This window comes from Rhincodon typus, chromosome 2 (assembly GCF_021869965.1).
Source record: "Rhincodon typus isolate 14 chromosome 2, sRhiTyp1.1, whole genome shotgun sequence".
Lineage (NCBI taxonomy): Eukaryota > Metazoa > Chordata > Chondrichthyes > Orectolobiformes > Rhincodontidae > Rhincodon > Rhincodon typus.
In genome coordinates, this window is record NC_063333.1 from 68,034,180 (window position 1) to 68,060,333 (window position 26,154).

General features: G+C 41.2%; 1 protein-coding gene across 1 annotated transcript in view; it reads left to right on the plus strand.

The window, feature by feature from the left end:
• LOC109932838 (UDP-N-acetyl-alpha-D-galactosamine:polypeptide N-acetylgalactosaminyltransferase 12) overlaps nucleotides 1-26,154 on the plus strand; it is a 71,802-nt gene that overhangs the window by 11,462 nt on the left and 34,186 nt on the right. The window contains exons 2-3 of the mRNA XM_048608307.1: nucleotides 11,267-11,333; nucleotides 11,423-11,592. Coding sequence (XP_048464264.1) covers nucleotides 11,267-11,333; nucleotides 11,423-11,592 — 237 coding nt within the window. The remainder of the gene's footprint in view (nucleotides 1-11,266; nucleotides 11,334-11,422; nucleotides 11,593-26,154) is intronic.

Sequence of the window (26,154 nt, forward strand, 5' to 3'; positions counted from 1 at the left end):
CTTCATCAGAAGTGGGGAGGGGGAAGGAAGTTGGGAAATAGAGGGAGGAGGGGTGGGGCTGGGGGAAGGTAGGTGAGATGGTGATAGGTGGATGCAGGTACGGTGGGGTAGTGTGATTGATCAGTGGTTTAATGCTTTCTGGGATTTAGAATAGTGAAAGGTGATCTCATAGGCATGTACAGGATTCATAAGGGGTTTGACAGGGTAGAGACTGAGGGTTTACTTTCCCTGGCCAGGGAATCTGCAGCATGACATCATTACTTCAAGCTAATGAGTAGATAACTGGGGGAAGGTGATGGCCCAGTGGTATTATTGGACTGTTTATCCAGAGATCCAGATAATGTTGTGGAGACCTGGGTTCGAATGCTGCCATGGCACTTGATGAAATTTGAATTCAATATTTGTAAAAAAAAAATCTCAAATTAAGTCTAAGGATGACTATTTTTGATTGTCAGAAAACCCCATCTGGTTCACTAATGTCCTTTAGGGAAGGAAACTACTGTCCTTACCTTGTCTGGCGTACATATGACTCCTGATCCACGAGCAATCTGGTTGACTTTTAACTGCCCTCAGGGCAATTAAGGATGGGCAATAAATACTGTCTATTCAGTGATGCCCTCATTTTATGAATGAATTCAGGGATGAGATGAGGAAGATTTTCTTCACTTGGGGCTGTGAGCTCTCAGAATTCTGTATGCTAGAGGGTTGTGTTTGAGACAAATTTTTGATCTCTCTTGGGATCGAGGGATAAGGACAGCAGCTGTAAAAGTGGAGTCCTTTGGAAAATCACAAGTGTCGATGCTTGCCACTTCATAATTTTCAGCATCGTTTATGACTCCTCAGATACTGAAGAAGTCCACATTCAAATGTAACAAAATTTGGACAATATCCAGGCTTGGGTTGACAAGAGGCAAGTAACATTTGCACCACACACATGCCAGGCAATGACTATCTCCAATAAGAGACAATCTAAACTCTGTCCCTAGAAATTCAATCCGTGTTACCATCACTGAATTCCTCACTATCAGCATCCCAGGGGGTTACCATTAACCAGAAACTGAGCTGGGCTCACCATATATAGTGGCTAGAAGAGCAGGTTCGAGGCTAGGAATGCTACAATGAGTAACTCATTGCCTGAGTCCCCAAAGTTGCCCACCAGCCGTAAGGCACAAATATAATGGAATACTCCCCACCTGCCTGGCTGAGTGCAGCTCCAACAACACTCAAGAAGTTTAAGACCCTCCAGGACAAAGGAGCCCACTTAATTGGCACCAAATCCACACCCATTCACTGCTTCCACTGATACTCAGTACACAGTGCTGCTACTGTCTACAAGATGCACTGCAGGAATTCTCCAAAGATCCTGAGCAGCTTCCAAACCCATGACCACTTTTATCCAGAAGAATAAGTGCACCTGGTACATGAGGGTATGTTTCCCTTCAAAGCCATCTTAACTTGGAATATATTGCCATTCCTTCACTGTTACTCTCTGCAATTCCTTCCTTAACAGGCAATATGGGACAATCTATGCCACATGACCTGCAGTAGTTCAAGAAAGCAGCTCTTCATCACCTTCTCAAGGGCAAATAGGGACAGGCAATAAATACTGGCCAGCCAGTGATGCCCACGTTCCACAAGTGAATAAAATAAGTTCAGAAGTTCAACCGTGTGTATGTGAACAGTTGGAGAAGGCTTGAAGGGCCGCAATTGGCTATTCCTGTTCCTTTTTCTTAAGTAGCTTGTTTCAGGTGGGCTGAAAGAACCAGTATGTTTTCTGCTAATCTATCAATTTATATTTTCTATTATTTTTGAAGTGCTTTTGCCTTGTAAGGCAATACAATAAACTAATTATTCATGGTCCTGCATTTAGTAAACCTTTAACAAGTCATTTTGCTCTTTTGGCCACTTAGTTTTGATACTACGAAGAAAAATCACAATCTACTTAAACTGAGAATTTTCTTTGCCTTGTACATTTTCTTCGTTTACATTCTTAAGTAGATGGTGCACTTGTTATGAAAGGTTTTTGAAACCCGGGCTTAGCAATTTAATCATCAGTTGGTTTTCCTAACAAATATGCAAATTTGTCTCTAATTCTTCTAACTTTGCTGTTCCAGAATGCTTGATATTTACTAATCTCTCTATATAACACTGGAGGGCAGTAGTGCTCTTTTAACTTGCCAGCCCAGTCACTTTAATTATCGAAAAGAGTATGGCGTAAACAAAATAAAAACTCTTCACTGTAATTTCCCTCCAAAGGAGGGCCTTTTACTCTTGAACCTGGTTAATCTGACTGCATGTGCAGTGGCTTTGATTTTAAAAAGTACCATTTGTGTGGACCAACCTCCCTGGTCCCTTGTACAATTTCTGTTTATACTGTCTCTGAGTTAAGATTTTCTTCAGAGAAAAACAAATATTCAAAAAAGAATGTTCAGTTTAGTGAATGTACTATTAGAAGTCTACAAGTTTAAGAAAATGAACTTTGGCAAAGGGAGTTAACAGCTGAAAGCCTTCTCATTGTAAATTTGATGGACATACTGAGTATGTCTTAAGTGTTGAACTTGCAAAGCGTAACTTCCTTTTGCCTTTAATTACTTTGCGCACTTTACAAAATAAGGAATCTGCTGTACAAGATCATTGTGCACAGTGTAGCTGCTAATGGGAATTCTTCTGTCCCTTGAAACAGGACTTCACAAATATTTTTCCATCGTGACCCTACTTTGAAGCTTGAAGCTTGCCATGAGCCCTTGGTGAGAATTGGAAGGTGTGTTGGAAGATTTGGGAGTTTGAGGTGGGTGGTAATGGTGGCATGCTAAATAAGAGGCACACCTGTTATAGTGGCAGTTACTGCCACTTGGGGTCCTGCACCACCCCCCCCAAAAAAAAACAAGTTTGGAAGCTCTGTCCTAAAATAACTTGTCTTCTGAGAGGATTGCTGCTAATAGTATAAGAGGAATACTGCTAATTTAAGTCTCTATTTAATAGCATGACTGAATTCCCCTGAAAGAAAGCAAAAAGAATTTAATAGTGTAGTGCGGTGTTTCCTGAGCTATCTTGGGTATCTATTTATTTAATTAATATATTGTCACATGTACCTAGGTACAATGAAGATCTTAAAGATCACTGTAAAGACCATAGGGTACATAACACAGAAATAAGCATTTCGTCCAACCAGTCTGTACTTGTGTTTATGTTCTATTCAGGTAGTCTTCTGATGTTTCTCATTCAAGTCTACTGTTGTAACCATACCATTGAAATGGTTTGCTCGGTTCCCCTTAACTGCATAAATATTATTTAGTTCAACCACTTCTCTCCCCACCCCAGTGGGTTTGATGTCATAACCACTCTTTGGGTAATAAAGTTGCATTTTCATTTCCTTTTAGATCTCTTGGTGAGAAACCTTTCTATTGATGGCCTTTTCTTTTAACTTCATTCTTGGGATGTAGCTTTGCTGTATAGTCCAGAATGTATTGCCCATCCCTTATTGCCTAGAGGGCAGTTAAAGTCACCCACACTGCTGTGGTCTGGAGCAGTGATGGCAGATTTTCTTTTTTATAGGACATTACTTAAAGCTGTTTCCCACAAGAAGAAACATTCTCATTGTATGGGATCTTATCAAAACCTTTCATGATTGTATTAGATCATTCTTTGGTCTTTTTCCAAGAGAAAAGAATGCTGTCCTGTTAGTCTTTTCCTGTTATTTTACCCATGCATTTCTGCTATTGTCCTTGTAAATCTTGTCTGTACCCTTTCCGGTGCTCCACATCCTTTTATTGATATGGCAACCAGAAACTGTACGTACTTTTAACTGCTGTTTAACCAGGGATGGAAACAGGCCTAGCATAACCTCCCTACTTTGAAATTCCATCCATTTGGAAACAAATCTTAATGTGTGGCATGCATTTTTTAATTATCTTGATAGTCTGTGATGTAACCTTTAGTGGTTGTTGTATTTGTAATCTGAGATCCCCTTGATCCTTTACCCAGCTACACTTGTACCTTTCGAGTAATAATCTCCACACTAACAGGGGTAAGTGATTTATTCTCTTAACCTTGTTCCACTATTAAATTAGATCATGGAAATTTCAGGTTTAGAACTATCAATGGATCTAACATGAATTGCTATTTGTGGAGGAAAGTTCAAAACTTCTGGCACCCTGTGTGTGCCTGTGGAACTGTCTCCCATTTTCACTTTTGGAGGTTAGGCTCTTAAAATTCAGACTGTGTCCCCTTTTCTGATATGCCCCAAACTGGCAGAAGTTGTTTATTTATCTGCACTGTCCCACTTGGCATTATTAAATGCAACAATGTATTCTATGTTCAAGTGATACACAAGAACCCTCCCAGAAGAACTTAAAGCTCTTTGAAAGAGCTGACTCTGGTATGATGTGCCAATGGCCTGCCTTTGAACTGTAGAAGTGGGAACAGTGTAATCTCAAAATCAAACTCATGATTTTATTTCATTTATCTGGCAACGCATTCCTCAGTTTTTAAAAGTATTATTCAGGGAATGTAGGCTTTACTAACTGGGTCCGAATATATTACCCTTCCCTAATTGTCCTTGAGAACATGATGGTGAGCTACGTTTTTGGGCTATGTGGTCCATTTGATGGAGGTGCATCCACAATGCTCTTATGAGGGAGCCATAGGATTTTTGACTCAGCAACAGTGAAGGAATGGCGATATATTTCCAAGTCAGGATGATGTGTGGCTTAGAGAGAAATTTGCAGTTGGTAGTGTCCCCATGTATCTGCTGCCCTTGTCTTTCCAGATGGTAGTGGTCATGGATTTTGAAGAGCTGTCTGAGGAGTTTTGGTGAATTTCTGCAGTGTATCCTTGATAGGATGCACTCTGCTGCTACTGTGCACTGGTAGTGGAGAGGGTGAATGTTTGTGGATGTGGTGTCAAACAAGCAAGCTGCATTGCCCTGGATGGTAATAAGTTTCTTTAGTATTGTTGGAACTGCACTCCTCCAGGTGAGAGGTGGGGTATTCAATCATACTCCTGCCTTGTGCTTTGTACATAAGAACATAAGAACTAGGAGCAGGAGTAGGCCATCTGGCCCCTCGAGCCTGCCCCGCCATTTAATAAGATCATGGCTGTTCCATTTGAGACTCAGCTCCACTTACCCGCCCACTCACCGTAATCGTTGATTCCTTTACTTTTCAAAAATTTGTCTAGCCTTGCCTTAAAAACATTCAGCGAGGTAGCTTCAACTGCTTCACTGGGCAGGGAATTCCACAATTCACAACTTTTTGGGTGAAGAAGTTCCTCCTGACCTCAGTCCTGCATCTGCTTCCCTTTATTTTGAGGCAATGCCCTCTAGTCCTAGTTTCATCTGCTAGCGGAAACAACCTCCCTGCCTCCACTTTATCTATTCCCTTATAATCTTATATGTTTCTATAAGATCTCCCCTCATTCTTCTGAATTCCAATGAGTATAATCCCAGTCCACTCAGTCTCTCCTCATAATCCAACCCTCTCAACTCTGGAATCAACCGAGTGAATCTCCTCTGCACCCCCTCCAGTGCTAGTATATCTCTTCTCAAGTAAGGAGACCAAAACTGCACACAGTACTCCAGGTGTGGCCTCACCAGGACTCTATACAGCTGCAGCATAGCCTCCCTGTTTTTTAACTCCATCCCTCGAGCAATGACAGACAAAATTCCATTTGCCTTTTTAATTACCTGCTGCACCTGCAATCCTACTTTTAGCGATTCATGCACAAGGACACCCAAGTCCCTCTGCACAGCAGCGTGCCACAATTTTTTACCATTTAAAACATAGTCCATTTTGCTGTTATTCCTACCAAAATGGATGACCTCACACTTATCAACATTGTACTCCATCTGCCAGACCTTTGCCCACTCACTTAGACTATCTATATCCCTCTGCAGACTTTCAGTGTCTTTTGCACACTTTGCTCTACCACTCACCTTAGTGTCATCTGCAAATTTTGACACACCACACTTAGTCCCCAACTCCAAATCATCTATGTAAATTGTAAACAATTGCGGTCCCAACACTGATCCCTGAGGCACACCACTAACCACTGACCGCCAACCAGAAAAACACCCATTTACCCCTACTCTTTGCTTTCTACTGGTCAACCAATTCTCTATCCATGCCAATTGTAGATGGTGGACAGGCAATGGGGAGTTAAAAAGTGAGTTACTTGCTGTAGGATTCCTTGCCTCTGGCCTGCTTCTTTTGTCACGGTGCTTATGTGGTTAATTCAGTTCAGTTTCTGGCCAGTGGTGACCCACAGGATGTTGATAGTAGGGATTGAGTGATGGTAAGTTGAATCTTACTGAATGTGCAATTTGCCATAGAATATTGATAATTTAGTTCTGCTTTGAAGACCAGCTATGAGTGGAAAACAACTAATAAAACTGTAAGAAGAATCAAACTTTAACCGACAGACACCAAGGAGAAATGACCAATCAGATGCATTTCACCTTGCAGATTTCTTGATGATAGAACCTGATTTTTGTTTGCAGAACACAGAGAAAACGGGAAGCACTTCAAACTTTTTCATAAATAAATAGCTGACTGCTGCATTCAATTGCCAAAGAGGAAACAGTGACCATTGATGTTTTCTTTAGAAGTTGAGATTGTGCCATTGGTTTGGTTTATGCAATATTTACTATGTAATCCTGCTCCAATTTTTATTAGTGCCACTGAGTCTTCAGTCATATTGATCATTTGTAGACCATGTATTTTATGTAATCTTATGAATGTTTCATTTTTGATAATGTTATAAATTAAAATTTAACTGCAGAAAATTGAATAAATGCAATTAAAGCAAACTTGGACTTAGTTAAAAGGTTTCAGACCATGTTGATTTGAGATGAACAAGTTGAAAGGTGAGATCTTAAAACAGCAAATAGGCTTCCTTAGCGAAAGAACTAGTAATATTGTTGTCTACAATCTTTGTAGTAATGGCAGTGCAGAGAGATGTTTTTGTTTTCAGTGTTGGGGCTAAATTACTAACTCTGAAGGATTGTAAAAACCATTAATTTCAGATCAAGGAAGAAATTATAAATTATGAAATTCTAACCTTTAAGGTGGTTTGAGGACAATATTATCCAGAGTATGGATGTAAAATGTGTCTGTGCCATTTTGTTTTTGGTAAATTACTGAGTGTCAAGCTTTTACAGTGTAAAAGTGCTTATTTTTGTGTAAATTGATTAACCTGTTTATTTGTGTATAATACATAATTATTGTAAAGCCCAGAATCTTTTTCAAGTGGAAGGCAGTTGGAAGTATTGTTCATGGAGAGATTTTGATGTGAATTTGGAGGGTTGTTGGGAAGAATAGTCTTAGGATATGGAAGTTTGCAGTTATTTTGGGTTTGAAATTGAGAGGCAGTTTTAGTTTTGGTGTGGTGGGAGACTGAGTTCATGATAGTTTGAGAGTTCTGACGCCACTGCCAATGAAGTGGATGACCTTGTTCTCATTGAAAAAGCAATTTTCTTGGGTGTGAAAGCTCTGGGAGTGTTCTCTTGCTCAATGGAGTGTTAGTGCTAGAAAATGGTAGCACTGGGGAAAGTGGTATTTCTACACTTTAATTTTCACCTGAAACTCAAATGGATTTGAATTGATTTCTGCTTTTTATAAAAAAGCATAAAGCCAATGTTCTTTATTTTTGGGATTTAACTGAGACAGCTACAATGAATAGACCTTTGCTATGTGAATCTGTCTATGACTTTATACTTTGTATACCTCGTAATGGTGGGGTCAGACGCAACAAAGATAAAGTATTTCAGCTTAAAAGTATTGAGGCTGAATTCTGAGCAACTGAATGATTTGGGGAAAGTAACATTGAACAGCATGAGATAACACAGTGTAGAGCTGGAGGAACACAGCAGATCAGGCAGCATCAGAGGAGCAGGAAAGCTGATGCTTCAGGTCGGGATTCTTCTTCAGAAACTGCTGTATTCCTCCAGCTCTACACTGTTATCTCTGACTCCAGCATCGGCAGTTCTTACTGTCTCTGATTGAACTTCATGAGCTTGGTGTGGGTGTCAGAACTAGATTTTTTTTTCACCTGTGGTATGTGGGTGTCACTGGTTTGCCCTTTACCAATTGCCTTGAGAAGGTGGTAGTGAGCTGCCGCCTTGAACTGCTGCAGTCCATATGCTGCAGGTTGATCCACATAGCCCTTAGGGAAGGGAATTTCAGAATTTTCACCCAGTAACATGAAGGAATGGCGATATATTTCCAAATTAGAATGACTTTGAGGGGAACTTGTAGGTGGTGGTGCTCCCATGTATCTGCTGCCCTTGTCCTCCTAGATGGAAGTGGTTGTGAGTTTGGAAGGGGCTTTTACTAGGATCAGACACTCTGTAGTTCAGGGAAATTTTATGGGAGCACTCATTCTGTTAGTTCAGTTAAACAAGTTTCTCAAACCAGAAGTAGAACATACAAAATGCAATGTTGAAATCGGCCAGAAATGGACAGAAATCTGTGCCAACCCCCCTGTACAACGCCACTAACTCTCAAATAGACAAGGTTTTCATGTTGTGAATCCTCTGTAGTATAGAGATTGCTATGCTGTTAGGAGCATGTAAATGTAATTTGTGGTATGCAGTCATTAAATATCAAATCATATAGATTGACATCCTGAATTTAAATGGCTTCAGTCACTTTAAAGTCAAAGGTGAAGGTTTTACCACAAAGGACTTTTTTGTCATTGTATTTTCTCATTGCTTGGATATTGTTGGGGTAAGTGACTGGTTGAGATAATGAACTGGATTTTAACTTTGTGTTGTTGCAAAACTGTACACAGTCTTCATTAATACTGTGAAACTTGCGGCAACTTCAGGCTTTTGCACATACCCAGTTCAATGCAGAAAATTGAAGTCACTGTCAGTGACTCCCGTAGGATTTGCTGTTGAAGATAGAAATCAATTAGATATCACTGAACATAAGTTCCCACTCTTAGAATTCTCGGATTTGGTGGATCTTATTAATGATATACTAATGCATAATCACTGTTGATTAACCTTTCTGGCCCAGAAATCTAATTTGTAGAGTACCACATTTCTCCATCCCGTGCTCTGGTAAAAAAAAGACCACAGATGTAAAAGCAATTTCTTTTAAGGTTTGATATTTCAGTTTTTATTTTACTCCTAATTATTTCTCTATCTTTATCTAACATTGTGTAAAATTACAAAAGTCAATGTTGAGGCTTGCATGCTACTTCATTACATTTTACTTCAAGTTTTGCTATTTGTGTGAATTATTCAATGTGATTGGCAGCTTAGCCTATTTGATGACTTCACAGTGGTATGATTCCAGAGATTCTCAAAAGCTGGCTCCAGAACTAAGGTAGACATTGGGAAAGATAAGTCACACCATATAGTTCACTCGATCTTTGTTCACAGATTTCTTCAGTGCTAGCAGTGCAGACAAAATTCAGGACACTAAATTTATGCAGAACAAAACTAAATTCCTTGTTTGTTTGGCTCGACTACATTTGGGATAAAATAGCTTAAGATTTTAAAAATCTGTGCTTGAATGTATGATAGCAGAGTGGCTATATATTCTGATGCCTGGACTAATAAGTGAGACAATGTGAGTTAGAGCATAGAACTGTACAGCACAAGATGTTGTGCCGAACGTGACACAAAATTAAACTAATCTTTTCTGCCTACCCTTGGTCCATATCCCTCCATTCCTTGCATATTCATGTGCTTATCTAAAAGTGTCTTAAATGTCGTTATCATAACTGCCTCCTCCACTACCTCTGGCAGCATGTTCCAGACTCTTACCACTCCCTGTACAAAAAAAACTTGTCCCCCACATTTCTTTTGAACTTTCCCCATCTCACCTTAAATGCATGCTCCCTAGTATTAGACATTTCAACTCCGGAAGACCAGATTCTGACCATCAACACTGTCTATGCATCTCATAATTTTATAGACTTCTATCAAGTCTTGCTTCAGCCTTCACTGCTCTGGAGAAAAGAACCTGAGTTTTTCTAGTCTCTCCTTATAGGTCAAACCCTATAATCCAGGCAGCATCCTGGTACACCTCTTCTGCACCCTCTCGAGAGCCTCCATATCCTTCCTGTAATGTGGAGACCAGAATTGAACACCATACTCTAAGTGTGGCCTAATCAAAGTCTTATAAAGCTGCAACATGACATCCTGACACTTGTACTCAGTTTCCCAACCAATAAAGGCAAGCATGCCATACGCCGCCTTTACTATCCTATCTATTTGTGTGGCTACTTTCAGGGTGCTATGGACTTGAACCCCAAGATCCCTCTGAACATCAATGCTTTTCGGCATCCTGCCATTGACTGTATATTTTATTTTAACATTTGATCTCCCAAAGTGCAGCACCTCACACTTAGCCGGATTAAACTCCATCTGCTATTTCTCTGCCCACATCTGCAACTGATCTATATCCTGCTGCATCCTTTCACAACCTTCTACACAATGCACAAAGATACCCATCTTTGTATCAGCTGCAAACTTACTAACCCACACATCTACATTTTCATCCAAGTCATTTATAAATAGCACAAACAGCAGAGGTCCTAGTACAATCCTTGTGGAACACTAGTCACAGACCTCCAGCCTGAAAGACAACCTTCCACCCTCTGCCCTCTATGGGCAAGCCAATTCTGAACCCACGCAGCCAACTCACCATGGATCCCATGCATCTTAATCTTTTGAATGAGCCGACCATGGGGGACTTTGTCAAAAGGCTTACGAAAATCCATGTGAACAACATCCACTGCTCTGCCTCCATCAATCACCTTTGTTGTCTCTTCAAAAAATTCAATCAAGTTAGTAAGACGTGACCTGCCCTGCACAATGCTGACTGTCCCTAATTAGACCATGTTTTTCCAAATGTGCGTAAAACCTATCCCTAAGAATTCTATCCAATAGCTTCCCAACCACCGATGTGAGACTCATTGATCCATAGTTTCCTGGATTATCCCTATTTCCCTTCTTGAATAGGGGAACAACATTAGTTACTTGTTAGTCCTCTGGGACCTCTCCAGTGGCTGATGACTTCTCATCACATCATGGCAATTTTAAGAATCTGAATTCAGTTTGTATGTAATGAATTGAGATAGAAATAAGAGAAATGACTGAATGAAAATGATAAATGCACTCACAATTATGAATTCCTTTGAATTATCTTCAAGGTTAATAAGGTACTATTGTTTAGCTATTACATTTGAACAGATTTCTTTCAGCCAAAAGTATTCAGAAAAATATTGAAGTATTTCGCACTCTTTTTTTGGAAAGGGACGAATGGTAACGATTTGTTTTTGCTGAGAAAGTGCGTGTCTTCAAAATGTTCACATTGTGTAAAGTAAGTGCAACAAATGTGCCAAATGTATTCAATATGTTGTAATTCTAATGCAACTGTACATGATGCTGTTTTTAATGTTTATATTATAGGTGCAGAGAGAAAAAATACGATTATCGAAACCTTCCAGCCACGTCAGTAGTAATAGCATTTTATAATGAGGCCTGGTCAACACTCCTGAGGACGGTGCACAGTGTTCTTGATACCTCACCTGATATTCTGTTGAAGGAGCTCATCATAGTGGATGATTACAGTGACCGAGGTAGATACAGTTTTGTCAATTGCATTCATTTCCTGATACAGTATTTATTTCCAGTAAACTGTAAAGTTGCACGACATTTACATGTTCCCCTTCACTAATTTGCTTATTTGTACAATACATTCTGGGTGCCTTTTAACCCATTGGGATCCAGTGTTTATTCTTGCACAATTTTCTCGAGTGTAAATTTGTACTGTGTGCATGTGTAGTTGGCTAATTTTGCCGTTTGAAAATCATCAAATTTGGCGTTCTCTGGGAATGCATCCCTTTGCGAACAGGATTTTAGTATGCACAGTTTTGAGTCCTGTTTGTAAAAGAACCCATTCAAGATGTTATTTGAGTTATATGCTCAGTCTTAGTTGAAAGGTAGAGTGGAATTTTTGAGTTTTCTTTCTTGCTATATCATTGAGTCTTTCAGTATGCAATCCAAAACTCAAGTACGTGTTCGTCCACTTGGTGATATTAGAAATAATATGCTTCTTGCTTATATTGTTGTATGTATTCTTGATAAAATTATATTCTGCAGTTTGTCTGGTTTTATTGGTTCTGAACATAATATCATTTTTCTAAATGTTTGTGCAACTCCTTCAATCATTTGATGAAAACAAAAATTGCTGGAGAAACTCAGCAGGTCTGACAGCATAAGACCATATAGGAGCACAATTAGGTCATACAGCCCATCAATTCTGCTCCGCCATTCGATGATGGTTGATATGTTTTTCAACCCCATTCTCCTGCCTTCTCCCCGTAACCCTTGATTCCCTTAGCAATTAAGAGCCTATCTGTCACTGTCTTAAGTGCCATCAATGACTTGGCCTTCACAGCCCTCTGCAGCAATGAGTTCCACAGATTAACCACCCTCTGGCTCAAGAAATTCCTCTTCATCTCAGTTCTGAAGGGTCGTCTCTTCAATCTGAGGCTGTGCTGTTGTGTCCTAGTCTCTCCTACTACTGGAAACATCTCCACATCACTCTCCCTGGGCCTCTCGGTATTCCCTAAGTTTCAGTCAGATCCCTACTCATCCTTCTAAACTTCATCAAGTACAGACTCAGAATGTTCAACCTCTCCTCACACAACAAGCTTTCATCCCAGGGATCATTCTTGTAAACCTCTTCTGGACCCCCTCCAACACCAGTGCATCGCTCATTAGACATGGGACCCACAAATGCGCTCAATATTTTAAATGCGGTCTGACCAGAGCCTTAGACAGCCTCAGCATTCTAGTCCTCATGAAATGAATGCTATCATTGCATTTGCCTTTCTACATGCCATATGAACCTGCATATTAACCTTCAGGGAATCTGAACTAGGACTGCCCAGTCCCTTGAGCTTCAGATTTCTGAAGCTTTTCCCCATTCATATTTCTCTATTCTTCCTGCTAAACTTTTTCCCACATTGTATTGCATTTGCCACTTCTTGCCCACTCTCCTCACCTGTCCAAGTCCTTCTGCAGTTTTCCCGCTTCCTTGATACTACATGTCCCTCCACCTATCTTTTGAATCATCTGCAAACTTAGCAACAATGCTCTCAGTTCTTTCAACCAGATTGTTAATGCACAATGTGAATAGTTCTGGTCCCAGCACTGACCTCACTGGATCTCCAATAGTCACCTGCTGCCATCCTGATAAAGACCCCTATATCCCCACCCTCTGCCATCTGCCAGCCAGCCAATCCTCTATCCATGCCAATACCTTGCCCCTAACATCATGATGTGGAGGTGCCGGTGTTGGACAGGGGTGACCAAAGTCAGAAGTCACATGACACCAGGTTGTAGTCCAACAGGTTCATTTGAAATCACAAGCTTTCGGAGTTCTGCTCCTTTGTCAGGTGAAGGAGCAGTGCTTCGAAAGCTTGTGATTTCAAATAAACCTGTTCGACTATAACCTGGTGTCGTGTGATTTCTGACTTTGTCCTAACACCATGGGCTCTTAGCATCTCCTGTGTGGCACCTTATCAAAGGCCTTCTGGAAATACAAACCGATCATGTCCACAGGCTCTCCTTTGACTAACTTGCTTATTACCTCTTCAAAGGATTCTAACAGATTTGTCAGGTATGACCTCCCCTTGACAAAGCCATAACGATTCAGCCTTACTTTACTATGCACTTTCAAGTATTCCATAATCTTTTCTTTTCTAATGGACTCTCAAATCTTAACAATGACTGAGGCCAGGCTAACTGGCCAATCATTTCCTGCCTCCCTCCCTTCTAGTACCTTTCTCATCTCCTGGTTTATTTTCTGCCCTACATCCTGACTACTGCTATGGGGCTGCACACAACTCCCATCAGGGTCGGTCTTCGTGTGTCATTCCTCAACTCTACCCATACAGATTCTACACTTTCTGACTCGATATCACTTCTTGCTATTGATTTAATTTAATTTCTTAGTAAGAAGGCAATGTGTCCCCTCTGCCCATCAACCTGCCCCTTCAATAGGATGTGTATCCTTGGATATTTAGTTCCCAGCCTTGATCCCCTTGCAGCCACATTTCTGTGATATCCGCAGTATTGTATCTGCCAATTTCAATCTGCGCTACAAGCTCGCTTAGTTTGTTACGTATATTGTGTACATTTAATTAGAACACTTCAGTCCTGCATTCACTGTCCCCACCCCTTCTCATAGTTGTCCCCTTATCTGCCATGCCTGAAGTTAGAGTCATGATCCTTTCCATACTCTCTGCCCTATTACTTGTCATGGAAACTTTCATAGCATCTTCCGAGCTCTCCACCCCTTAACTTTTTTCCTTAATTTTTCATTCATCTGAACCCACGCCCCAGCTTTTGTTTTAAAACCCAATCCACAACTAGTTATTTACCAGGTTGCTTGGTCCCAGCATGATTCGGGTGGATCCCATCCCATCGGAGCAGCTCCCTCCTTCCTCAGTGCTGCTGTCAATGTCCCATGAATTCAAAGCTCTTTCTCCCTTACCAATCTTTGAGCGATGCATTAACCTCTTATTCTTGTTGACCCTGTGCCAATTTGCTTGTTGCTCAGATGGTAATCCAGAAATTATCATCATTTTGGTTCTGCTTTTTAACTTGGCTCCTAACTGCTCTGATTACTTCAACAGAACCTCTTTTCTCTTTCTACCTATATCATTAGTACCTAAATGGACCACGACAACTGGATCTTTCCACTCCCATTCCAAGTTTCTCTGCAGCCCAGCTGAGATATCCTGAACCCGCACACCAAGCTGACAACACAGCCTTCGGACCTCCCTTGACTATTCTATCCCTGATTGCAACTACATTTCTCTTTCCTTGCTCCCTCTTGAATGGCTGTCTGTGCCATGATGCTATGGTCAGTTTACTCATCCTCCCTTCAGCCCCGACTCTCCTCCACAAAGGAAGCAAGAATCTCTAAACCTGTTAGGTGAGCTTAAGGACTGAGGGTCCTTCTGTATTATCTCCTGGATCTCTGTCTGCCTCACTCAGTCACACCCTCCCTTAATCTAAGGTATGTCACTGTCTCCTGAAACACGGCATCCAGGTAACTCTTTCCCCCTCCCTGATTTGTTGCAATATTCAAAGCTCAGATTCTAGTTCATCAACTCAGCTGGAATTCCACAAGCAACCAACACTTACTACAGAAGTGGTCGCCATGAATTGCAGCGGGGTCCACCAATTCCTACATGATGCAGGTACAACACATCACCTGGCCTGAGATCTCCTAATTTAATTACTTAGTTCTCAGATTGATTGATTTTAAAAGCAATCATACTGGCCTTTTAGTTTGTAGTCTGTAAATATTTACCATTTCTCCTATTAAACATCTGTGGAGAGAGTAACAGAATTACTAATCTGACTCTTCAGAACCGAAAGCTTATGTTTAATCTTGCAATTTATTCATTTTAAACATTCTACAGGCATGTTCTGTACAATAGGCAACAATGTCACATCTTTCAAATCCTGGTAAAGGAAGTATTGTTTGTCATGAATTCTACATTTTATTTGTTACAGTTGAGGTACGGTATATACTGTCAATTCTTGATTCCATCATCTGATGATAATGCCTGAAACTAAAATGGTTTAAAATTGAAGAAATGTGGGAATATATCTGCAAAGATCACCCAACTTGCCATTTATCAGCCAGAGCCTGAATGTTATTTGGCTCTTGCTGCATCTAGAACATAGAACATAGAACAGTACAGCACAGTACAGGCCCTTCAGCCCACGATGTTGTGCCGAACTTTTACCCTAATCCTAAGGTCTATCTCACCTCCACCCCTACCTTATACTATCATCCATATGCCTATCTAATAGCCACTTAAATGCCCCTAATGAGGCCGACTCCATTACCCACTCCGGCAATGCATTCCACACCCCGACCACTCTCTGAGTAAAGAACCTACCTCTGACGTCTACCCTATATCTACCTCCACTCACTTTAAAACTATGCCCTCTCGTAATAGCTACCTCCACCCGAGGAAAAAGTCTCTGTCTGTCTACTCTATCTATACCTCTGATCATTTTGTACACCTCTATCAAGTCACCTCTCATCCTTCGTCGTTCTAAAGAGAAAAGCCCTAGCTCTCTCAACCTTTCCTCGTAAGACCTTCCCTCCATTCCAGGCAACATCCTGGTAAATCTCGTCTGCACCTTTTCCAATGCTTCCACATCTTTCCTGTAATGAGGCAACCAGAACTGGACACGATATACCAGATGTGGCCGAACCAGGCTTTTGTATAGCTGGAGCATAACTTCACGGCTCTTGAACTCAATCCCTCTATTAATGAAAGCTAACACACCATACGCCTTCTTAACAACTCTATCCACCTGGGTGGCAGCTTTTAGGGAACTGTGGACATGAACCCCAAGATCCCTCTGTTCCTCCACACTGCCAACCTTTCCGTTAACCCTGTATTCTGCTTTCAAGTTTGTCCTTCCAAAATGAATCACCTCACACTTTTCAGGGTTAAACTCCAACTGCCACTTCTCAGCCCAGCTCTGTATCCTTTCAATGTCCCCTTGTAATATAGAACAGCCCTCCGCACTGTCCACAACGTGACCCACCTTCGTATCGTCTGCGAACTTACTAATCCACCCTTCCACTCCTTCATCCAAATAATTTATAAAAATCACAAATAGAAGAGGACCCAGAACAGATCCTTGTGGTACACCACTCGTAACTGAGCACCATGTTGAATATTTTCCGTTCACTACCATCCTTTGTCTTCTAAGGGTCAGCCAATTCTGAATCCAAACTGCCACATATCCCCCTATCCCATGCCTCCTTACTTTCTGCATGAGCCTACCATGGGGAACCTTATCAAATGCCTTACTTAAATCCATGTATACCGCATCCACTGCTCTACCTTCATCCACGTGTTTGGTCACCTCTTCAAAGAATTCAATAAGGTTTGTGAGGCATGATGTACCCCTCACAAATCCATGCTGACTATCACAAATTAAACTGTGCCTTTCCAAGTGATCATAAATCCTATCTCTCAGAGCCCTTTTCAATAATTTGCCCACCACTGACGTAAGATTAACTGGCCTGTAATTTCTGGGGTTATCCCTATTCCCTTTCTTGAACAAGGGAATGACGTTTGCCTCTCTCCAATCTTCCAGCACTATACCCATGGACAGTGAGGACGAAAAGATCATCGCCAATGGCCCTGCGATCTCTTCCGTCGCTTCCCATAGAATCCTTGGATAAATCCCATCAGGCCATCTATCTCAAAATTCCTAGTACATTTTCCTTACTAACATCGACCTCCTCTAGCCTACCAGCCTGTTTCATACTGTCCTCCTTTACAACTAGGTCCCTCTCAGTTGTGAATACCGAAGAAAAGTATTCTTATCTCTTTACGCTCCGTGCACAAATTCCCTTTACAATCCTTGATCAGCCCTATCCTTTCTCTGGTCATTCTCTTATTCCTCATGTATGTGTAAAAAGCCTTGGAGTTTTCCTTGATCCTATCTGCCAAGGTTTTCTCATGCCCCCTTATAGCTCTCCTAAACCCTTTCTTCAACTCCTTCCTGGATAACTTGTATCCCTCTAGAGCCTTTTCCGTTCCTTGTTTCCTAAACCTTATATAAGCATCCTTCTTCCTCTTAACCAGTCCTTCGACCACTCTTGAGAACCATGGCTCCCTCACTCGACTGCATCTTCCCTGCCTGCTAGGGACAAACATATCGAGCACACACAGTATGCATTCCTTAAACAATCTCCACATTTCAACAGTGCTCTTCCCTGACAGCATCTGTTCCATTTTATGTTACCCAGTTCTCGCCTAACAGAATTGTAATTACCCTTCCCCCAATTATAAACCTTACCCTGATGTATGTACCTATCCTTTCCCATGACTATTGTAAAAGTAAGAGTTATGATCGCTACCGCCAAAATGCTCTCCTATCAACAGGTCTTGGCCCGGTTCATTGCCAAGCACCACATCCAAAGTGGCCTCTCCTCGTGCTGGTCTATCTACATACTGTGTCAGGAATCCTTCCTGAACGCACTGGACAAAATCCGCACCATCTAAACTATTACAACTAAAATGTTTCCAATCAATGTTTGGAAAGTTGAAGTCACCCATGACTACAGCCCTGTGACTTCTGCACCTTTCCAGTATCTGCCTCCCAATCTGCTCCTCCATTTCTCTGCAACTATTAGGGGGTCTGTAAAAAAACCCCCAACAAAGTGACTGCTTCTTTCTTGTTCCTGACCTCAACCCAAACTGACTCTGTAGACATATCATTCTTGAACTGCCTTTCAGTAGCTGCTATACTAGCCCTGACTAGCAATGCCACTTAACCGCCTCTTTTTCCACCCTCCCTATTTCTTTTAAAGCATCTAAATCCTGGAACTTCCAACAACCATTCCTCTCCCTGAGTTACCCAAGTTTCTGTAATGGCCACAACATTGTAGTTCCAAGTACCGACCCATGCTCTAAGTTAATCTGCCTTATTTCTGATACTTCAAGCAGTGAAGTATACACACCTCAAACCATCTCTGTGTCCGCAATTACGCTCCATCGACCGCATTTCTTGATTAACAACCTCACTCCCTGTTGTGTCTGTTGGAAGGCTGAATACCTCATCCTGTGAATTACAAATCTGGTCCCCCACCCCCTGCCAATCTAGTTTAAACCATCCCATATAGCTCGAGCAAACCTCCCTCCCAGGATATATGTGCCCTTCCGGTTCAGGTGCAACCCATCCTTATTGTACAGGTCCCACCTTCCCCAGAATGTGCTCCAATTATCCACATAATGGAAGCCCTGCCTCCTACACCAGCCCTGTAGCCACGTGTTTAGCTGCACACTCTCCCTATTTCTTCCCTCGTTATCACGTGGCACTGGTAGTAATCCAGAGATAACTATCCTGTTTGTCCTGGACTTCAGCTTCCAACCTAACTCCCTGTACTCATTTTTCACATTCTCAGTCCTTTTTCTACCTATGTCATTGGTACCGATGTGTACCATGACTGCTGGTTGCTCACCCTCCCCCTTAAGGATCTTGAAGACACAATCCAAGACATCACGGACCTGGCACCAGGGAGACAACGTACCATCCGTTCGTCTCGTTCACGTCCACAGAACCGCCTGTCTGTGCCTCTTACTATTGAATTCCCCCACTACAACTGCTCTCCTATTCTCCCCCCTTCCCTTCTGTGCCACGGGGCCAGGCTCAGTGCCAGAGACCTGTCCGCTATGGCCTTCCCCTGGTAGGTCCCCTCCCCCCCCAAACAGTATCCAAAACGGTATACTTATTATTGAGGGGAACGGCCAGAGGGGATCCCTGCACTGCCTGCCTATTCCCTTTCCCTTTCCTGACAGTCACCGAGCTACCTTTTTCCTGTACCTTGAGTGTGACCACCTCCCTGTAACTCCCCTCTATCACCCCCTCAGCCTCCTGAATGATCCGGAGTTCATCCAGCTCCAGCTCCAGTTCTTTAATGCTGTTTTTGAGGAGCTGGAGTTGGGTGCAGTTCTCGCAGGTGAAATCAGAGGGGACACCAGCAGTGACCCTTACCACCCACATCCTGCAAGAGGAGCATGCAACTGCCCTAGCTTCCATTCCCTCTACTCTAGATTTCCAGAAGAATAAAAAAAAGCCTTACCTTACCGTTCTTCCGCACAGTCTTTTATTTTTTGGTTAGAGGAGGAGGATGGGTGGGAGACATTACATGTGTCATGTTTCGGGTTTAGCTAATGCCTGAATATGTTCGTTCCTTCCTGGCTCGCGTTCTGTCCACACACCTTCTTGAAAACAAGAAGGCCGCTGCTGCACGAGCTAAGTTTTTATACAGGAAGAAAAAATATTGACTGTTTCGATATCTCTGGAGTCAATAATAGTGCTGAACATTGGACAATCATCAGTAAATCCTACTTCTGACATTTTTGATGGATGGAGGGTGATTGATGAAGCAGCTGAAGATGGTTAGGCCTAACCGGTTAGAGGTAGTTATTGCCTGGCATTTGTGTGAAATGAATGCGATGTCACATGCTAGCTCTAGAATGGATGCTGTCCAGGTCTTGCTGTATGTGGGCACGACAGCCTCAGTATCTGAAGAGTTGTGACTGGTATTTAATATTTTGCAATCAATAGCAAGCCTCCTTTTTTATGAAGAAAGGAACGTAATTTCTGTTGTAAACTGATGCTGATTGGGTCTAGGACACTATCGTCTCAAACTCCTGCAATGATGTCCTGAGGTTGAGATGACTAACCTCCAACCACAACTATTTTCCTTTGGACTAGGCATGACTCAACTGGTGTGGTGTTCTGCCCCTGATTCCCATTGACGTCAGTTTTGTTAAGGCTTCTTGGTATCACACTTGATGTCAAGGGTGGTTACCTCATCTCTGGGCTTCACCTCTTCTGCCTATGTTTCGACCAAGGCTGTAATGAGGCTGTTGTGGAATGCTAACCAAATGTCAGTGAGCAGGTTATTGTTCAAGAAAAGCTGCTGGATAGCACTTTCAATTATTTCTTCCATCATTTTGCTCATGATCCAGAGTAGACTGTTCAAGTGATAACGAACTGCATTGGATTTATCCTCCCTTTTGTGGGCAGCACAGAACTGGATAATTTTCCATAATATGCTCTGTTTGAGCAGCTTGGCTAAGGGCACAAGATTTCAGCACTTGTGCAGGAATGTCAAGACAGCCCAATACCTTCAATTCGTGCACACTGGTAATATTACTGAACTAGTAATGTAGAGTTCCATCTAATGTTCTGGGGGTATGGCTTGGAATTCGATGATGGCATGGTGACATTCAGATTTAATAGAAAAACATCAAATTTAAAGGTGAATCTGATAGTGACTTAGTGGCCATTGTCAATTGTAAAAATCTGTCTGGTTTGTTTATATCCTTCAGGGAAGGTTTGTCAGCCAAACCTACTGGGTATGGCTTGCATGTGAATCTGGACTCTCAGCAATGTGGTTGACTTTTAACTCCACTCTGAAATGGCCTAGCAAGGCTCTCATTTGATGGCTAATTAAGTATGGGCAATAAATGCTGGCCCAGGAATTGATGTTCACATCCCAAGGATGAATAACAGAAAGAAAAATTAGCTGAAGACTGGAGTCTGCTGTGCTGGGGTACACAAGAGGTGGTCAAAATGGATCATTCTCTTGGAAACTCTGGTTACAAATGCTTTAATATGAACTTGTTTGGATGGATTTTGCAGGGCAAGTACATATATTATTACATTTTCTGTGATCTTCAAGTCTGTATTGCTTGCAGTTTCAGGTAGTTGCAATATTTTTCATGGGGATTCAATGCATAAGGATTAATACACAAAAAACTTGGATAGGAAAGAATTTTTTAAAATAATGTGGCATGCCACTGACATAACTGACACATACTAATTTCCAATACTGGCGTAGATTTACTTTGTGTAGCTGAATATTATTCCTTGACTGATTCATTTTTAAAACTTTAAAGTAGTTGAATGTTCCACAAATTACTTTTTGGGTAAATGTCACAATAAAGTGTTTCTGTATAAAACAATAAAACTTAACTTTTATTGCTGAGAGTCACAGGCTGGCAACTTTACCAATCTTTAGATATAACTTTATTATGTTTAGAAGGTTTATGCTTTGTAAAGAATCTGTTGCACAAGGTAATCATGTCATTGAGCATCGAAGCATTTTGTTTTCATTTTATTCTTATTGTTCCTTCTTGGGTTTTTTTTGAGAGGCTTCAGCAGTGATACCTTTACAAGTCAATATTTAACCTATGGCCATTTCCTAGTTTCTACATGCAACCAGCTATTTATGTTATTATTGCCACTTTTGATTCTGACCTATTGTGAAAAGTGCTGTGATATTTATTTGTATTTTCTTTTGGAGCTGATTGATCAGAGCACAAGGTTCATAAATCTCAAACCACATATCCTTAATGAATAAGAAAATGTTACTGATGCTTCTACAACAATGACAAACAATCTTGAAAAGCTGTTTTATTCTGTGTTTTTCATCAATTGAGTAATAATCCCAGTGTTTTTGGTACAATTTTGATTTCTTCTCAATATGCACCTTGAGAGAGGTCTTTGGTGAAGAAGCAGATCCATTGATCTATGAATTGGGTGCTTAGATTACTAATTTGGAGCGTCCCCTAATGCCCATAAGACTTTTAATGGTATTGCTTGAAAAACTTGCCTAACATTCATACTTCAGTCTTACAGTCTGACAAATAGGAAGGATTTTATTTTCTTTTGTTTGTGTGACGTGGGCTTTGCTAGTTTGGCCAGCATTTGTTGCTCATTAGAAGGTGGTGGTGGTGAACTGCCTTCTTGAAACACTGTGTAGTACTTGTGGTTTGCAGGTGGGCACGTTAGAAAGGATTTTGACCCAGCATAATACCAAGTAAGGATGTGTGCTTTTTGGGGGGATGCTGCAGAAGTGATGTTCAGATGCTTCTTTTGCCCTTTTCCTTCTGGGTGGTAGAGGATGTGGGTGTGAGGTTGCTGTTTGTGGAACTTTGGTGAGTTGTTGCACTGCATCTTGTAGGTGGTATATATTGCTGCCACTGTGTATCAGTGGTGGAGGGAGTGTATGCTGAAGTTGTGGGATGGGGTGCCAGTCAAACAAGTTACTTTGCCTGATGATAATGAGCTTCTTGACTGCTGATGGAGCTGTCATCTTCCAAGCAAGTGGAATATTTTCTGTCATGCTTCTGACTGTGCATTGTAGATGGCTCATAGGCTTTCAGGATCAGGAAGTGAATTAATATAGTTACTGCATAGTTCCGACTCTTTGACTTTGCTCTTGCAGCCCCAGTGTTCGTGTGGCTGGTCCAGATCAGTTTCCGGTCAATGGTAAATCCAGCCTATTGATAATAGGGGATTCAGAGATTGTAATGTCATTGAATCTCAAGCGTTGATGGTTGAATTCTGTTTTGTCGGAGATGACCATTGCTATTATGTATTGTAATAGTCATGCTAAAGTTAATAAATCGGCTATGCTGAACCTCTGCCCAGTTAGAGGTAGATATTTTTAAATTAACCTGCCAAGGTATGTGATGAGGTGGGAGCTTAAACATTGGCCTTCTGTCTCCAAGAAAGGGACACTACCACTGCACCACAATCCGATATATAAGAACTGCTATGTGGAGTATGGGGGCAGTTTGGAGTTAGTGGACTCTAATGCAATCTCCTGATGAAGGCACACATTTCTTTTCTATCTTTTGTTCGTAATAGTTAGTATGTTTGAGTTCATGTAACTGGTATTGTTACCATTATATAATAAACCAAGGACAAGATCCTCTCTTATTGTGCCTTATTCGTGGTCATTCCTCCACCAAAGATGACTGAACAAAATAGGAAGGAGGATTGACATTAGCATTCAACCCAACCACGAGCCACCAGTGACTGTTACCCAGGCATTACACCACGATTATAACAATTGCCAATTGTTCATGTTGCTTTGAAAAGGTTCAGTGACCTAAAGTTTGTGTGCTTTTCCACCTCTCTCAAACCTTATTATGTTAATGTTTAAACTCATCATGTGCAAATAAAAGTAAGTTTGTGGCTGTTCAGTGTGTTGTAATTAAATCATCTAGTGTTTGCTGATCTGGCATATAAGCAGCATTCTGAAACTTCACTTAGAATCTTGCCAAGTCTGTGTTTGGTTAGTTTGCTATCACTTTCAGAGCCTACAAGACCACGTTCTTGTGCCACACATGAAAATAGAAGTTATTTAAACCATAAGAAGTAGGAACAGGAGTAGGCCATTCAAATCCTTGAGCCTGCTCTGCCATTCAGTAGGATGACTGCTGATCTAGCATTCCTCACATCCACTTTCCTGCCCTTTCCCCATAACCCTTGATTGTCACACTGATCAAGAATCTATGTCAGCCTTAAATATACATAAGAACTCTGCCCCCAAAACTCTGTGTGACAAGGAGTTCCAAAGACGCTCAACCCTCTGAGAGAAGAAATTCCTCTTCATTTGAGATTTAAATTGGCACCCCTTTATGCTGAGACAATGCCCTTTGGTCCTAGACTCTCACATGAAGGGAAACCTCCTTTCAGCATTTATCCTGTCAGGCCCCTTAAGCGTCTTACATGTTTCAATGAAAACATTGTAAAATACCACAAATTTAATCTTATTCTTCTAGACTCCAGTAAGCAAAGTCCCAACTTGTTTAGCCATTGCTCATAAGGTAGTTCCTTCATTCCAGTCATTATCCCCGTGAAACTTCTCTGAATTGCCTCCAATGAAATGATATCTTCCCTTAAATAAGGGGACCAAAACTGCTCTCAGTACTCCAGAAGTGATCTCACCAGAACATTGTATAGTTGCTGTAAGACTTCCCTACTGTTATACTCCAACCTCCATGGAAGGGCCCACATTCTATTAGCCTTCCTGATTACTTGCTGCACCTGTGTGATAACTTTGTGTTTTTGGACGAGTACCCCCAAAACCCTTTGTGTCGTGGCTTCCTGCAGTTTTCGTTCACCATTTCAATAATATTTTGTTCTTTTCTTCTCCCTTCCAAAATGAACAACTTTTACATTTCCCCACATTATACTCACTTATGCCCGCTTATTTAACTTATCAGTATCTCTCTGTAATCTGTATCCCTCTCACATCCTACCTTTCTACCTACTTTTGTGTCGTCTGCAAATTGTACTCCAGTACATTCACTTCCTTCTTCCAAGTCATCATTAAATATTGTAAATGGTTGTGGTCCCAGCACTGATCCCTGTGGAACTCCACTGGTCACATTGCCAACCTGAAAAAGAGCCCCTTATCCCCACTCACTGTTTGAAGCAGATAAGCCAATTCTCTATCCATGCCAATATAACATCTCAACACTCTGGGCTCTCATCTTATCATAACTTTTTGTGAGGTATCTTATCTGGAAGTCCAAATACAACACACCTACTGGTTCCCCTCTATTCACTCTGGTTCAGACTTCATTGAAAAAGCAGAAATAAACTAGTTAGACATGATTTCCCATTCCTAAAGCCATGCTGACTCTGCTTAATTAGATTATGATTGTCCAAATGTTCTGCTACTAGGTTTTTAGAAAATTGCAACCAATGCCTCCACTCTTTCAGTATCTCCTCTTTTAGGATCCTAGGATATAAACCATAAAGGCAAGGGAACTTACCTGCCTTTAGCCCCATTAGTTTGTCTGATACTACTACTTTATTGATTGTGATGGCACTTAATTCCTGCCCTGTATTCTTTGGTGTTAGTGAAATGTTGAAAGTATCTTCTACCATTAAGACTGTGTGAAATATCTGTTCAACTCCTCTGCCATTTCCTTACTCCCCAAAACCAGCTCCCCAGATTCATTTACTAAGGGGCTCATATTCACTTTGACCTCCTCTCCTTTTAATATATTTAAAGAAGCTCTTACTGTCAGTTTTTATATTCCTCATTAGTTTTCCCTTGTAGTTTATTTTCCCTGTCTTTACTATCTGTTTAGTCCTCCTTGGCTGGATTCTGATTTTTTCCCAGTCTTTAGGGCTATCACTGTGTTTGGCCTCCTTTTTTATATGCTTTATGCTTCAACTTTATACTCTCCTTAACTTCCTTCATTAGCCAATGTTTGTTATCCCTCTGTTGGAACCTTTCCTCCTTACTGGGATATATTTTTGCTGAGGGTCATGAATTACCTTCTTAATTGTCTGCCACTGCTTGTTTACTGTCATTCCTGCTAGTCTATCCACCCAGTTCATTTTAGCTAACTCTATCCTCATTTCGTTGTAATTCCCTTAATGTGAAACACAGTCGTTTTGGAACCAAGTTTTGCACCCTATGATTATTAAATTCAATCATGTTATGGTCATTGCTTCCTAGGGATTTTTTACTTGGGGTTATTTATTAAACTTGCCTCATTACCAGATCCAAGATAACCTGCTCCTTGGCTGGCTCCATGACACATTGCTCTAGGAAACTATCTCAAATGCGCTTTTTGAATTCGTTGTCATGGCTATCCTTTCCAATTTGATTAACCCAATGAACATTAAGATTAAAGTTGCCAATAATTATTGTTCAATTCCTTTTACATGCTCCTATTGTTTGTTGATTTATAGACTGTCCCACCAGTGTTTTTAGGGGTTTATACAATATTCCTAACAATATCTTCTTTCCCTTGCTGACT